An 18,043-nucleotide genomic window follows, 5' to 3' on the forward strand; every position below is an offset into this window, starting at 1 on the left:
ATATAGGGGACAGTTATGCACAATAGAGTTGAATAAGTAGAAATAATGACAGCTTAAATCAATGTGGCTGCTTAGATCATCAATACATTGTTTATTATACCTGAAATTTGCGCCCGTTTCAGTATTCCATATTCTTCAATACGTGCACATGCAATTTCAGCTTTGATGCATGAAAAAAGGTGACCCTCCCCCATAGGCTTGCACAAAATTTTATGACCCTTCAAAAATGCTTGCGCGAAAAATGGCGACCCACCCCCAAAAAACACCGGCCTACCCCCCCCCCCTTGTAATTTATGTCCAGTCCTCAGATCTCTGGTGTACGATAATATGCAAGTTACATCTAGCGTTACTCTTATGGTCAAGGCTGAGAAATCTCTTACATAAACTTGCTATTGTTGTATACGTCTGTGGCTTCTCCGCTAGGTGATTGGATACCGTACGTTGTGAGTTCGAACCCGATTGAAACCACCATATTTATACTACTGAATCTAGTAGCAACCCTTGATGTTTACAGACGCTGCATTCCATTATACATTGTGAGAATGTTGTGTGATGCATTGTTTTAATTATCACTAACGTCATCAACAAGCTCTGTTTTTTAGAATAGCTTTAATAGTACTGTACTGTTTTGCTACCTCCATGTTTTGACAATCTTTAGTTTTCAACACCTTTTACATCCTTCCGGTAGTTATGTAATTAAAAGCGACAGTTTTAGACATTCCTAACAATATGTAGATTAGAGGAGACGATTTTAGGAATATACTTTGCTAGACGGAGTTGAATAGAGTACAGAGCAGAGTACGGAGTAGCGTACTGCCGGAGACCTACAGAGTAGAGTCAAGTACGGTGTACAGCCCAGTTCAGTCAGTCATATACTAGGTGTCAGTGTCAGTTACTAAAAGTATTACGATACAGGACTGGTACCCCTCAACGTCTTAAATAAGTTATATAGCAGGCTAGCAGCGTAACAGCTCTATCTATGCATAATCTGCCACCTGCATGATAGGGTAAGATCCCGGTGGTGGCAGTCCCCGGGTGGGTGGGTACCCATGCGCGTTACCAAATTCACGGAAAAGGGGTGGTTTTTCATCAGTCATCTCGGAGATTGTAGGTCCGTGAAATCGAGAAAAAGGGGTACTTTTTCAGAGTAACCTCCGAGATTAGGGGTAGTCCTTTCATAATCTATGATAATAATGTGAAGAATAAGCAAAGAATCCTAGAAACACGAGAGACAGTAGATGATGGGAGGTGTATTGTCACACAGGAGCCAGCAGAGAACTCCATATCCAAACGGATAAGGAAGATGATTGTGTATGAATGTGACTAAAATCAGGTGAGGACAAACATTTGTGATGTATGTACATGTATACAAAGTCAACCTCCAGGGTCAACCCTGGAAGTCAACATACTAACCTCCTAAATTTCGAAAATAAGGGTATGTTTTTTACAGCTAATTTCTCCCAGATTTGCCACAAATAGGGGGTGTTTTTCTCAGAAATATTCTAGGAAAGGGCGTACTTTTCAAACTTGGGTAACAAGCATGGGTACCCACAAGCTCGGGGACTGCCACCGCCGGGGGTAAGATTTTGGTTCATCTAATGATAGTTTCATAGCAATCTGTCAATCAAATGCACACATATAATAGGAAATCATTTTACTGCTGAAAGGTAACACTGTGAATTTCAATGAAAACATATGGAGAAACCACAGTTTAGTGTATGTTGATTGTGGACTGTAATTTCTTGATGGTTCTGCCTTTCTTGCCTGAAAATCGACGTAGCCTGATTATCATGTGCCGTAGAATACTTATTGTACGAATTACATGGCTTTTCCCCGAAAACCGAGGGCCATATATATATATATATATATATATATATATATATATATATATATATAATATATATATATATATATATATATATATATTATATACATACATTATATATATATATATATATATATATATATATATATATATATATATATATATATATATATATATATATATAATAACACAAATTACTTCAAGTACAAAGTAATGAAATCTGTTACTTAACCCTACTATAACTTGCTATGGTGGGACAAGATAGGCAAACCCACCTACAGAACTTTATATTGTGCCATTGAATTTGCAACTTGTATGTGCGCGGTGACAGCGATAAGATAAGATACTATGAAAGGAACGATGCCTCTTTCACGACAGTTGTAAATGTTTTATTCATTATTTATCTAGACAAAGACAACACAGAGGAGATTTGGAACCAATTACACAATTATAATGGTGAAAAGCTAATATCAAAACAGGAAGTCCTTTGATCGGGACTTACTAGAGCATCAAACAAAGTCGGCCGGAAGTCTATAATTTCCTAGGGCTACAGGATATGAATGGGCTTCATGAAATCGCGAAGATTGTGAGGCAACATCAGCAAGCGCGAAGGGTTTTACGATCGTCGGCTCGATAATTGTCGGGGCTTTCTCTTCGGGTGCGTTGGGGCTGAAATCCACCAAATCAGTCTGAAGCACAGTTACGAGTGTTTAGATACATAGCGGCCGCCGCGTAATATGCATTATTCTATGCATATTACGCGGCGGTCGCGATATCTAGACACTCGTAACCGTGGTCTGAAGGACCAAGAGCATACACGGGGGATACACGTGTGGTAGCCCTGGAAGCGGGTTGCATCATGATTGCTTCCCACTGTTCTCAGATTCTGGCGAAGTCATTAAAATTCCAGGTTCCGCCCTGATCGTCAGCAAATGGACGGGTTCGAGTCAGGTCAGTGACCTTTGACCAGATTAAGGCAGTTCATCAAAGTAAACGTTCACTTCAGCAACACTCAGTGTACGATGACATATCTGTGCAACTTCCATTCTCTGCTTTTTCAAGAAACTGTACAAGAATCAGCTTGCATGCATCAAGGAATACCATACTACCATTGCCACGACTTCGGTGATGTTTTTTCCAAAATAAGCAATTCATCATAACAGTAATTGAGTAGTACTTTGTAAAGAAATAAAACACAGAAATGCTACTACAGCAGTATCGTTGTGAGTAGAACAAGAGTAGACTAGTAGTGATCCCTTTCCGTAATTGTTATTTAATTATGTATTTTATTATTTATTATTGGTTTGTTTGTTTGTTTGTTTATACTTACTAATTGCTACAAAGTTTACACAGACATTTCTGAGAGTGAGAGACAAAATTATGATAAAAGTACATTTTTCCGGATGGGGGCGTGGCGATTACACAGTCCCCTCCCCCTCCGCCCGGAAGTTTGTATTCTCATTCGAGCATGCGTCTTCTCGCTGACCGCGAACACGTGGATTGTTCCAGAAGTAGCGCGGAGTTGACCTCGTAACGCACGGCAAAGGGGAAGGGTGCCCGAAGTTGTCTTACAGTTCCACACGCAGCTTAATATCTCACTCATCGTTCATGACGTTCAACTGCTTTGATCGCACAAGTACCGTTGAAGACTTCAAGAACATCCTTAAAGTGTTTTGAAAGAGCTTAGAACTTCTTTAAACCAGGGTAAAACAAATATAAGGAAGCACACGAGTCGAGCTTTCAACACACCACTTTTGCAATCAACTTGTTTCGAAATATACTTGGATTACGGCATGGCAGGCACAGTAATCGTAAGTAGTGAAAATTCTCTCTCTCTCTCTCTCTCTCTCTCTCTCTCTCTCTCTCTCTCTCTCTGCCTCTCTCTCTCTGCCTCTCTCTCTCGTCTCAATGGAGTAGCGATTTAAACCATTCGTGTTAATACGATTGTTATACTCCTATAAATCATTTCTTTTCAAATATATAGGCCGAATCTCTTTTATACATATATATACAATTCTGTCGACAGCCCACGATTTACAGCGATCCGTAACGTACCGCTTGTCGTTGCATCGAGCAGATGATCACTGCGGGGATTGCACGACCACGGAACGCAGCGCAGCAACTTGCTACGAAAACGAGCCCTGCCACTCCTTGACGTGTTCTGCTGGGAGTCAATGACCAACCTACCCGAGTGGCAGAGGCTACGGATTTGCAGCAACGCAGCAACTTGATCTGTTGTCGACCTAATGTGTTGTGGGCCATTGACGTTTAAAATCCCACTGTCCATTCTCACATCAGTGGGTTTTCCTGCACAAAATAACTTTGAATGAAAGTAATCATTGATTTGCAGACAGAATGAATACCATGGAGTTTGCTTTCAGGGGCCAGAGATACAGGTGTTATGAGATGCATCAAAGACCTGTACATTCAGTCAGGAAAATGGTTACATAACTCGAAAAGGTCGTAAACACAAATGCTCTCTAAAGATACCGCCTTTTCAAGTCACGATAGTGTATGACATAATGATACGGATTCATCAGAGATCTCTGACCCGCCCAATCCTGAACAGGGTCATCAGAATGGAACTCTACCTCTGGTTATTGGGTACACCATATAGATGAACATGCAGTGAGAAGCATGCAGTTTTAAGTTTTTATTATTGTTCGAAGTCGATACAATAAGAATATTGAAGGCCGTCATTTTATTCTCCACCCTGTACACACTGATCTTCTAGTCTTTTTTTAGCTCCATCCATGGTCGGACCGTTCTATCAAGTACAGCCGCGCCTGTAAGAAAAACAAACAGATAGACGAAGAATTGACACATGCGGATGACTGAGATTCCCGCCAAAACCCATATATGGAACGCGTATCTGCGTGTCTACCCGTGACTATCTGCCACTGATTGTCTACATTCCAAGTATCTTTGTTTGATCCTATTACTGTAGCATGGAAGTTTATCTTTAAGATTAGCAAACTGCGGTTGACTTTTGTTTGATTCGTTTGCAAGTGTTTTCATAAACACATTGGGTGTAGGGATAGCGGATAGCACATTTGTGCCAGGAAATTTTATTATTATACACGTTGGAGAAAGTTACATCGAATTCTCCACTATCGACAATTGCTCTAGACTGGCATCCAAATTTTTAATACTCTGAACCGTAGCATTTCCCGAGTATCTCTTGAAAACCGTGTCCGAAAATGTTCGTGAAGAAATAACCATAATATGTAGATAGGGTCAATGTATCAACTAGATCCATACATTATATGTTAACCACGTGGAATCTGGAAAGTGGAAAAAGTCAAAGCGAAGGGGTAAAAAAGATGACCAAAATTTATTCAACAGTTCGGTAAAACTAAGGGAATGGTCAGTTTCTTCGGCCTGGGGGGTTGATTATTTTTTGCCGACGTCAAAAAGTGGCTGACCCCCCCCCCCCATTCCAACTTTCGAAAACAGAGTGACCCCCCCCTGCGCGCGACAAAGGTAAAACAAATGGTGGAATATAAATTGAATAATGCAGTGTGTGTGTGTATGTATATATATATATATATATATATATATATATATATATATATATTATTTTTTGGGTATATTTTGAACATTCAGTCATTCTGTGTTTCATTTAAATTGTTGTCATGTCAGTTGTAAGATTAGAACTCAAAAGTGTCAATTCTAAAGTTTGAATACAGTATTTTGAATGAGCTGTGAATGTACTCCACTCTTTTTATGCATAACCAGATGTCTAGAACTGTTGTAAGAAAAATGTGATTGTGAAATATTAGTGCATGTTGCTTTCTAATACTGAATTCTCATAGAGGAAACATAAAGGTATTAGGAACTTGTCATGTTTTTCATATAAACTGCAGATTTCATAATGATTAGTACACTTTACAAAACAGACTTTCAGTTTACAGACATCAAGATATTTCTGACATATATCTCTGATATATTAATTTACTGCGCCCGAAGGGCGCGCCGATAAATATTAAACATAGATATATCTGATATATGAAAGTCATGCAGCTGAAGGGCATGCTGAAAAATATTGTTTGATATTTTAAAGAAATGCGCCCGAAGGGCACGCCGAAAAATTTTAAACATACAGATATCTCATATATGTATATGCCTGATATATTAAAGTTTTGCACTAGGACGGGGCTCTGAAAAATACGTCTTATTATTATTATTAAAGTTATGCGCCCAAAGGGCGCGCCGAAAAATGCAACTGAATGATGAAATTTGTGGCTGGCACAATGCATTTTACGCGAGTATGAGCCGTGTCGAAATTCAAAAACACACTGACACCCCCCCCCCCACCATTGGCCATTTCAAAAACATGGTGACCCCCCTATCACCAAAGTCCAAAACAGGGTGAAACCTCCATGAATTCACGCCCCCCCAGGCCGAAGAAACAGACCAGTCCCTAAATGCCTGCTTCTCATACCTTCGCATCAATCTCCTTCCTGCAATGTCCAGACGGATAGTCGCTCGGTCAAAACACGGTCATATCACAACCAGTGTGGTGTAACGTTAAACCGTGCGCGTTGTAAGCACAGCCCTCGGCTGTCACCCTTATGGTCGGGCTCGTGAGAGCAATCTTGTCTGACTGACAAATTTGCGTAAGAGTTACGTCACTGATTGCTGTATGCTTGTGCAGTCGTGAATATTGAATATACTATATGCGGCTCTGTGCGCAGGCACTCGGGCCATTGCTAAATACATGGTTCGAATGCACTTACACTCAAACGTGCAAATGAACTTATAAATATCGATTAACAACAAATGTGAAGTAATCGAAGGAGTAGGCACACCTATGGTCTACCGAGTATCCCTCCGTTCTGGGCCCTTGGTCCGACGCCCGCGATGATGAGGAATTAAAACTTTTTGGTTTTTCAGCGTCAGTGCAATTCTTCGTATGTATATTTTCTGTTATATCTCTAAAGTTTATCGTTTAAATCATAAAGAATGTACAAATATTGAAAGGGAAAACTAATCTGCGTCGAATTTTGCCGAGCTACCTTTGCCATTTGCCGAATTTTCTACTTATTGTTCGAAATTAATAATCAACCAGCACATGCGTTCACCACCACCATCACATGAGGGCGTAGATTCTTAGCACTGAGGTACTCTTCCAGGCTGGAAATAAATTCAAGGCAATCACTGCACTCGTACTATTGATCAATGATAGCCATGCTCACGATAGCCCATACCTGACCCTTTTATCGTTAGCAGCGCAGCCAGCGGTAGGAATGGGTCAAGGAACCAGACTATGAGGTACCACCTATCTCCCGCCACACTGATGAGGGTTACATATTTTGCCAATTACCTTCAGTATCCTATTGGCATTACTTTGGCAAGATCGCATGCCTGGACGGCAGATAGGTAATAATATGACTTCACAAGAGATATTATTGAATATGCAAAAATCATCGAGCAGCGTTTTTTATTATTATCAGTCTAGACCAAACGAAAGCTTTACGGACAGACAAACGGAGATTTCTTTTTTCAAGTCCTTGACAAATTTACCTTTGGCAGTGACTTCATCCAGTGGGTATAAGACCTTTCTAACAACACTAAATGTATAAAATGCAATGGCATGCTATCTCGCAGTATTCGACTTATAAGGGAGCGAGGCAAGCGTGCCCTCTATCACCATTACTGTATATTATAGTAGCAGAAGTGCGGGCCGAAAATATTCGTCAAGATGACAGCGTCGCGGGTTTCATTATGGCTGACAAAAAAGAAAAAAATATTAAGAGTTAGCAGATGATACAACTTTATACTTGATAAGTGCAGAAAGCATTACGCTGTCTTTAAAAGTGTTCAACAAATTGAAAAATAAACAGGTGCGAAGCTGAACAAAAAGAAATGTTTGGTTTAGGTTTGGAAACAGCCTGAGTAACACGACTACAGAAAACTGGAAATTGCCTGAATGGCTGGAATACTATAAATCTGTCTTTTAGCTAAAATGCTGGCTAATAGCTTTTAGCTAATATGCTAGCTGCATCGAAATTGTGGTACCTAGCATCGTTACCTTGATCATGTACCTAAAAAATAATTAATGAAGCAAACGGAAAGTTATGGAGTTATTTTTGGAGAAGCAAACGGGAAGTCATAAAAAGGGGTATTTTCATTAAAAGATATGACGATTGTGGTAAAAAAGGTGTCGACATTGAAGGAAAGATTAAGGCACTCCAATTGACGTGGATTACGAAATTATTTGAGAAAATTAAAGGCCATGTCAGGTAGCGTGGCCAAAATTTTTAAGTGATGGGAAATGCCATGTTTATGGCGTACAAGAAACCCTGGAACACATTATGTGAGTGTAAATATGTTAAACAAATCTGGCAGAAATTCATTTCTTGCTTCGTTAGAAAAATACAATAACAATACCAATTAACAAAAGATAAGCAATCGCAGGAATTGAAAATGATATACTGTATCACTTCCGTTGTAAAATACTGTTTAGAATATTAGAAAGTTCAGCGACTTTTGATGGATTAAATTACCCCAAATCCAAATCCTGTGTTATGCAATTAAAATGTTATCTTTCTTCATGGATGAATACATTGTATTTCACTCATAAGATGATGAACCAAAGATGATGATTTTATCCCGAAAAGCCTTTTAAGACTTTAAGGGGAAGTACGCGTCCTGAACGCATTCATGTGATGATATGGTTTTATTGATATCTTTTCTTTCTCGTCTTTCGAGTTAGGTGACCTACTTTTTCAGATAATTTTGCTTTTTAATTCTGTTCATGGTCACACTCACAGTTCTGCAGATTTGCTTTATTTACCATTTTGTTGGAATACACACAGTGCTCGCTCCATTGTTTCAGCAACTTTGTATTCTCAATTTTTATCAACTTTGTGAGTTTCAGACCTGGGTAGCTTTCGACTTAAAAACTGGTCATTATGGGCATTCAGTAGATCGTTATGCTTCATCAATTTCACATACATACGAAACACGTTTAGCTACTGGCGACAATTTTGTTATTCCAAAGGTAAATTTAGGATTAACTCAAAAAGATAAATTTAGGATTAACTCAAAATAATATATATATATATATATATATATATATATATATATATATATATATATATATATATATATATATATATATATAATATATATACATATATATATATATATATATATATATATATATATATATATATATATATCCATTGCTAAGCATTGGAACGAAATTCCGACGAAGGTAAAATCTGTACAATCAAGAAATTTATTTGCATTTGTTAAAAATTTTCTAGTGAACACAGAATAGTGAAATCTCTGTTTTTTTGTTTCTTTTCATGCCATTTCACTTCGCTGTTGAAATTTAAAATGTAATTATTCGAAAAAGATGGCAAACTATTACTTTCATTTCATAATTTGTATGAAGCCAGGGACTTGATGAGTTCCACTAGAACTACTTCCCTGGTCCCCACCAGTAATGTTATGCACATTCTTTCTGGTGAAATAAATCATTATCTGTTAGTTTTTTCGAAAACAACGAGATAGTCTGAGTAACAAGGGTAATACTTCATACACGAAGTGCAATATAGAAACGTGTAGGCTGGAGACTGACATTTCGCCTGTTTTATGTGCCGATTTAAATCACTTAGAATAACACTGTGGCTGCGTTATCTATTCTAATAACTGCTCGTAACATTTACTGTCCCTTTCTATCATGACAAGGAGTCTGTACATTTGTCACCTCTCTACCTTTACTGTCTACCCCTTCTGTCTCTGTGTCTGGGATCATAATGCTTGCAGTAACTGAAGCTGAAACCAAAAGTTTTCGGTTGTAAGCACCACTAATGATCACTGAACAGCAACGGAGACTGTTCAATGTCTGCTCTCCGATCTTCGTTCCAGGCCGGCTCTGTTGCGTTCTCAGCTCTGTTCCGATCCACTCAAGAAAGAGTACAACTTGAATGATGTTACAAAGCTACATGTTAAAATGGAATGAATGACTTAACCTTCAACTCTAATTGAATACAGATACGTCGGAAAATATTAAAGGACAGGAAATATTGTCAAAACAGGATGAGATGATCTTTCAACACAAAGCTTGAGTCAACGTCGACCTCCGATCATTTCTAATGAGTTTAGCATCTGTTAAAACAATAGATCACTCAACACAAGACAACAATTACTTTAAGGTTGGGCATGTAAACAGTCTTAGCAAATCACAGGAAGTTATGTCTACAGTCAATCGTCAAGGGAATGAGTATAGAAATGCAGTGTAGACTCGGGGGGTTACTATCGGTCAAGTTGATTACTACAAGTCAATTTTAAACATCTGAAATCATCATTGTCGTAAACCATGCGCCTCTTTACGGCAACAGCCTAGCGCTACCCCTTTTGCGTAGGTGAGCGGAGCGGAAATTATGCTCTGGCTCGCGAGAATGTTAAATCATTGGGAAGGGATGAAGAGGGTTGAAGGCGTTACACCTTTAGCATATGTTAGATTTGACAACTGAGTTTAAATTTATTAATAAAAGGGCTCGACCTTTATATGTTCAGTAAGAAAATTTTCTGTCTACTTTTCTTTCAGAATGGATCTCGACCGCCTCTCATTCAGACTTTTGTGTTTCTTGAAATGGAGACAACGGGATTTCCAACGGGCCAGGGAGAAGAAAATCTACCTGACGTCACGGAGATAGCCTTGGTTGCAGTTCCGAGAAAGTCGCTTACCAAGGCGTCTCACGATGGCGACAGGCCCCGCATTAAGGACAAGTTGGTCCTCTGTGTTGCACCTGAAAAATGGGTGTCCCGCAGAGCGGTGGCACTCACCGGACTGACGAAGGGAAGGCTGGAGCTGTGCAGCAAGAGCCGCTGGGACGACGCCGTCGTCTTATCCATCAGAGCGTTCCTTCTGCGACAGAGCGCCCCCATATGTCTGGTGGCGCACAACGGTGACCCGTTTGACTACCCGATCCTCAGGCGCGAGCTGAACGCAGTCAGACATCCAAGTATGGCGATTGGCGGTATTGAATTATACACGGTTGATAGTTTGAAATTTTTCCCCATATATTCCGGGCAAAAGAGCAATTCTCTGAACAGCCTGAGCAGAAGGTACTTTCGCAAACCTTCAACTCACAACGCCGAGGAAGACGCCACCACGTTGATTGGACTGATATCATTGCGCAAGTTTACCCTTCGATTTTTGAGATGGGTTGAGAAGAACAAAATCAGTTTTGACATTTAGACTGCAAAACCTTCAATGATTTTCGATAATACTATATAGTAGGAGAAAGTCCACGATGTGAAATTGTGCACTGTGAGACACAAAGAGTTTCGGACATTTCAAAAACTTCAACCACTGCCAACCGAGACCACCCACCGTACGTGCCATCTTCTCGTGAGATTTACATTTTAAGCAAACCAGTGAGTGATTTTGTAGTGTATATGTAGTCAAAGACAGATTGATCTGAACGCTATATTTTTCCTTAGTTCAAACATTTTTTCCAGAAGAGAAAAGGGCATTGTAGATGAAAGTAGTTTAACTAATGTTACAGTAGCACACACTTCAATGTAAACTTTACGGTTTACGAGTTTTTGTTTACGTTTTAGGATATGTTTGATCTTAATGTAATTATGACGTTATCTTCATTGGATAAATCGTTATTTACGGACTTCAAGCGATGAGATCAGGGTTTGCAACCATGCACATTGCCATATTTCAAAATCACGTGCTTTGCAGCAACATACTGATTAAGACAAACTAAAAACCCAAAAAATATAATTTGAAGTTTGATAAATATAGACTACTTGGAACGTTTTAGTAGTGTATTTGTTTATCGTTATTATGTAAAGATTTTGCACAACATATCTGTGAAAGGCGTTGTAATTGGCATTCTCTTTATCATAAACAGCACAGGCCTGAAACAAATGTTGTATTAAGGAACATTGCATTGCATTAACCCTTTCACCACCATGGTTTAGCCCAATCTCATTGTTATCAATGGTGAGTGTGGACCTGTTTACAGGATATTGGGGTGAACAGGTTAAGGAGTTTCGTTTTGAGGGGAGGGGCGTTGACACCAAAAGTAAGACAAGTTACGTTTCTAGTGCGTCAGCTTTTATGATCGACGACCCCTTAAAGGTATACTGTCACCTGTTCCAATTTTGCCACAGTCACCATGGAAAGAGAAAATTTGACCAATCACAGATTTTAAGTGGTTGGCCTCTTTTTAAAAACAGCGCCCTCAGATGGGCATTTTGAATACCGTACCAACGAACGCCCCTTTGACCATATACGGGCATATTTAGATTACAGGTTTTTTTCGCATGATGCATTCTGTGACGTTTTGCATCCTGTGAATTTGTGTTACTGTGACAATACCCTTTGATGTAAACTAAGTTCATAGTCAGGATCATAGCATCAGTTCGATACAAAAAATGCTATCCATAAAGCACATCTAGATTTACCTCAGTCGTGAAAGCGCGGAGACCTTCACAGTCAGTAAAATAACATTTTTGCATCGAACCGAGGTCATGGTCCCGGCTTTGACCTCTACATATGGTGTCGTTGTCACTAACATACAACTTCACATCGTGCATAAATGCCATATATAACAAATCTAAATTTACTATAGCGCCAAAAACAACATAGTTGATAAAATCATAGCAGCCAAACGCATTTATTTCTGTGCTTTTTGATATTTAAGATCTTCAGTGTAACATAGACATGTGGTAAAAAAAATTGTAGCTACTAATTATCGAGGAAATAAAACATGAAGTAAATTCTAATAAAACTGAAAAAAATATATCAATCAATCAAAAGTGGCACGAATGTCTAAATTTATCACGACTGCGTCTATTCATAGATATAGGTAACACACGTAGACTACATTTTAAATAAATTGATTACAGAGAAATATTAACAGTTGATCACGCTAAATATCTGATCAAAACTGATATATAATATCCACCATTATACCAATCCCTGAACAAATAATACGAACGCCTTTCTATAAAAAAGTTTCAAATTTTGTCATAAATGTGTAAGTGAGTATATCAAAGCTAGAATACATTGTCGAAATAAATGTATGCATTGATGATACTGAAGAATTGGATTTATTTTACAGTCTCCGTTATTGTGCGAGTCTGCGAAGTACACTCCTAGAGTTATAAGACTTTCAGAATTCAGCATTCCTTTTTATATATTGTATAGAAAGCGAGATAAGCGATCATACTGAAATTGCTGCTCATGAGATATGATTTTATGAATCAAGACATATGACTCTCTTGCATGTTGGGGCCAGGAAAAGGCACTGAAATTTGAAACGCAGTATACCGTTGTCGTTTTGTGTATCTTTCAGCGGGAGCTGTCTGTGACATCAACAGCCTGTCAAAATAGGAAGATCTTCATCGGATTTCAGAAGATGCCACAGGGATAAAAAATGAAATTTCTGTTTACACGATACAAAAATAGAAAATAACGCATCTTCAATGGAATGTATCACGTATTAATGTGGCAATTTAACATGGGATTTACCGTGGGTTGATCGTCTATGCTCAGCTGTACTTTACGCATACATACATACATACATACATACATACATACATACATACATACGTACATACATACGTACATACATACATACATACATACATACATACATACATACATACATACATACATACATACATACATACATACATACATACATACATACATACATACATACATACATACATACATACATACATACATACATACATACATACATACATACATACATACATACATACATACATACATACATACATACATACATACATACATACATACATACATACATACATACATACATACGTACATACATACGTACATACATACATACATACATACATACATACATACATACATACATACTTACATACATACATACATACATACATACATACATACATACATACATACATACATACATACATACATACATACATACATACATACATACATACATATATGCATGCATGCATGCATTCATACATACATGCATATATACATACATACATATATACATACATGCATGCATGCAGCACATACATGCATACATACATACATGCATGCATGCATACATACATACATACATACATACATACATACATACATACATACATACATACATACATACATACATACATACATACATGCATGCATGCAGGCAGGCAGGCAGGCAGGCAGGCAGGCAGGCATGCATACATACATGCATGCATATATACATACATGCACATATATATACATGCATGCATGCATGCATGCACATACATACATACATACATACATACATACATACATACATACATATATACATACATACATACATACATACATACATACATACATACATACATACATACATACATACATACATACATACATACATACATACATACATACATACACACACACACACACACATACATACATACATACATACATACATACATACATACATACATGGCACTTTTAGATCGTCATGATCATTATGACTATACGGAAAGAGGAAAAACATTCCCCAGTGCCATGAAGGAAGACATACGTACACGTACATACAAGGGTCAATTTTGTAGGTGCTGTATGGTCAGACTTTGATTAAGGTTTAACTTGTGGATATTATAACACTTAAAACTGTGAGTGCACATCTACTAAATGTAAATTGATATTATAAAAGAGTATTCTACGACATGGCAGACGTTTCACTCTGTAAGATAACTACAGTGAATTTTAACCTGCATAAAATCAGCAGAACAAAACAACATATCTTATTCACTGAACTTAAAAATATGGAAAACTTCATCTCTTCTCATGGAATGGGGAGACAAGGGTTGCCGCTTTAGAACACATTTGTTGGCATTTTACCTTGTTGTACAGTTAGCTTTATGATCATTATTTCGACATTTGAGGAGTTGACGAAAAACAGCCCTTCAACCTCGCTAATGTTTGCATCGACCATAGACGACCATATAATGTATGGAGTGCCATGCAAAGTTGATCATCTCTGAACCTCGGTGAAAAGTCTAAGCAAACTTCGCTGTAAACCAGTTTTTCCGAAGTCATATTATGCTTTTCTCGTCATCAAGACACGTCGGAAGAAAAAGGGACTTTTTAATTTATTTGAAAAAGTTTTAGCTTGCAGGCTGACGTGCGTCACTAATTGATATCGGTAATTCATAACATCTACGTACAGCAGAGACTTGTCTTATTACGAAAATCTTAAGTTCTATTATCCTTGGACTGAAAGATCCGTACCTCGAGGACGCTTTCTGCGCTGCCCTCCTGTAGAGAGGGAGCGTAGACAGGGTCCTCGAGCGAGGGATCTTTCAGTCTGCATTATCCTTAGATCTAAATGATAAATTCAGTCTTTGACTGGGAACTCCCACCACGTGAAAACTAATGACTGTAAGTTTTCTATTTAAAAAAGTGATTGCTTAGCCTTATTGCTTTTGAGGCGGGATGTGCCTTAACGATTAGATGTATGCCGCAGAGACTACTTTAACGTTGAAAGAGTTGGAATTCTAGCATCCCTAAATCTCCACCAACAATGCAGTGTTTGACACTCGCACATGGGGACTCATGGAGACTAATGCTTGTAACCTATATCTCTGATCGTTCGCTCTTGGTACTTGTCCTTAAGGATCTGATGTTGTGCCTTGCATGCATTGCGCTTTTTAAGCTCTGGGGCGAGCCCAACTACGGATCCGTACTAAGCCCGGTGCAAATAGAAACTCCAGTACGCACAGTTGAAAATCACAAAACATAAAGGGAAAAACATTCTTGATATTTTGTCAACTAGGAGAGCCTTTGCCATCCCTGGTTTAGGGTCAGGTTTGGTTTTATCCGCTGTTTCTATCTCGATCACATCCTTCGGTACGCCGTTGTCGTTGGTCGTCTCAGGGGGCGTTATCTCTTTCCTGTACAGAAATGGTTTACTCTGCATTTCCTGCGGGACATCGAGAGACAGAGACAGACAAAGAGACAGACAGGGAGACAGACAGGGAAGAGGCAATGATATTAATTTTAATAGGTAATTGTATGCATATATGCATACATTATTACTTTGTGCTTGGAGTAATATTGTTATTATTTATAACACTCTGTTTCTAACGTCGAGCTCTGTAATTTCACACGAGGACATCTGTATGTATGTATGTATGTATGTATGTATGTATGTATGTATGTTTTTGTGTGTATGTATGTATGTATGTATGTATGTATGTATGTATGTAATGACAACTGCAGGCTCGTCTGTTGAAATCTTTACGTTTAATTGCTTTCATAAAGTAAAACAAAGCGAACTTCTGCGGGCACGTATTATTGCTCCCTGAATTCTCGATGTTAGCTCTTTTAAAACGCAGTTTATACTACAAGGTCTTATCTGTATCTACAGCGATGCTAATTTTTATAGGTGACACTGCGAACAATGATTTTCGGCTCTGGTGAAAACAAAAGATTCTGATAGGATAGTTGTTAAAGTTTTTGTCTCAAATATAGATAATGATGACGTGTTAGTATTGCATGACATGTCGAAGACTAAACACAGAGATAGAAAGTGTTATAGAAATATTACCATGGCCCGGTTAGGAGATTGCTGTCGCCGAAAACATGTTATACCGCCACCGCGCCGGTTCCGGCTGGCACACGCTAAGTAGTTGACGACGGCGAATTCCAGCATGGCGGTGAAGACAAAGAACATACACGTCGTCATCCATACATCAATAGCCTGAAAGATAAAGGCCATAATGTTAGCTGCGGCACCAACGATACCTGATAGGTATATACTTGCATTTTTATGTGTATTGCGCCTCGTGGTAGATAAAAATGTTCATTCGCTGAGTAAAATATGTAAAAATCAACCCTATTGAACCGTTTGCCTTCAATATACCGTTTGTAAGATGAGTGCCTCCACATTACAGTGAAATTACAAGAAGGGGCATGGTTTGAAGAATGCGCATCCAATGCACGTGACGTATATACCAATATCCAACCATTGCCTTCGAAAAGGTGGCAATAAAACGACCTGCAAATGACCCTTGCGAGAGAACGAACGTTAAATAAGAAATAAATGAACAGGCGACATATACAACGTGGTAAAACGACAAGTTCATCGACGATCTGGAGAATCAAGGGCCCTTACACTTGTTTTAGAATTATATTTTATGTGATGAAGCTATGTTTCCTTGTATTCATAGCGCAGCTATAGATCACAGCGTCGGTGTTGATTTCCAATATATTGTGCCTTCTTGCTTGCTTGATTGAGTGATGGATTGATTGATTGATTAAGTACCACATGTTAGGCCTAGTTGATCATTAACTGTAAGCTTATAATAGTAATGAGCCTGCGTGTTCATCATGCATATCAAATAATATATGCTGACAAAAACTGTTGGATTGAATCGTAAAAACGAAATTAACCTTCACTCATGTCAATGTGGTACCTTAAATTGTTGTGAGGTTGTAAAATATAACACTTGGGTAGGTAGGGTAGCCCGGCGGACATACTGGGCTGTATCTCAAGATAAACAGACACAAACAAGACATCGCCCTACACTGTCTTTTATGTCATATTTCATCAAAATCGTTCCAATCACAGTATTGGATATGTTCAAATATTCAAATCCTTGTCAACCTGGAAATCAGTATAGGATTTTTGTTCGTTCAACAAAAAACTGAGATTTTCACGGTGCATTATTGTGTCACTCTGCAAAGGTTGGATTAAAATGGTTAAGACTGTAGACTATTTACTCGGCTGGACGGTCGGGCGTGCGGAGTCAACTCTCTAGGTCCCCGCGGGATTTCGCCCAGCGGGGACGCCACGGTCACGGTCAAATATTCAAATCCTTGTCAACCTGGAAATACCGGGATTTGTTTTCGTTCAACAAAAAAACTGAGATTTTCACGGTGCATTATTGGTGTCGCTCTGCAAAGGTTGGATTAAAATGGTTAAGACTGTAGACTATTTACTCGGCTGGACGGTCGGGCGTGCGGAGTCAACTCTCTAGGTCCCCGCGGGATTTCGCCCCGCGGGGACGCCACGGTCACCTTCGCCACAAGTTTTCTTAAGAGGGAGACAGTCTACTATGTAACCTGAATTAACGCCTGAATTAACGCCGATTACAAGCGAGAGTTATTGTCCTCCGAATCAAAGCGCTGCCTTAAAATTCACCGTCCACTGCGCTAGGCACTTTTGGGCGCCT

General features: G+C 38.7%; 2 protein-coding genes across 2 annotated transcripts in view; one reads left to right on the plus strand and one right to left on the minus strand.

Annotated features, from left to right (window-relative positions):
* Window positions 1–3,285: 3,285 nt before the first annotated feature.
* Window positions 3,286–12,907, plus strand: LOC139115501 (three-prime repair exonuclease 1-like). Its single transcript, XM_070677638.1, has 2 exons — window positions 3,286–3,636; window positions 10,389–12,907. The coding sequence occupies exons 1-2, from the start codon at window positions 3,619–3,621 to the stop codon at window positions 11,040–11,042; spliced, it is 672 nt and encodes a 223-aa protein (XP_070533739.1). The 5' UTR covers window positions 3,286–3,618; the 3' UTR covers window positions 11,043–12,907.
* Window positions 12,908–13,993: 1,086 nt separating this feature from the next.
* Window positions 13,994–18,043, minus strand: part of LOC139115502 (glycine receptor subunit alpha-3-like) — a 57,295-nt gene continuing 53,245 nt past the window's right edge. The window contains exons 9-10 of the mRNA XM_070677639.1: window positions 16,417–16,569; window positions 13,994–15,789 (exon numbers count right to left, since the gene is read on the minus strand). Of these exons, the coding sequence (XP_070533740.1) occupies window positions 15,553–15,789; window positions 16,417–16,569 (390 nt within the window). The 3' untranslated portion in view covers window positions 13,994–15,552. The remainder of the gene's footprint in view (window positions 15,790–16,416; window positions 16,570–18,043) is intronic.

The sequence above is a fragment of the Ptychodera flava genome, chromosome 17, assembly GCF_041260155.1.
Source record: "Ptychodera flava strain L36383 chromosome 17, AS_Pfla_20210202, whole genome shotgun sequence".
Taxonomy (NCBI): Eukaryota; Metazoa; Hemichordata; class Enteropneusta; family Ptychoderidae; genus Ptychodera; species Ptychodera flava.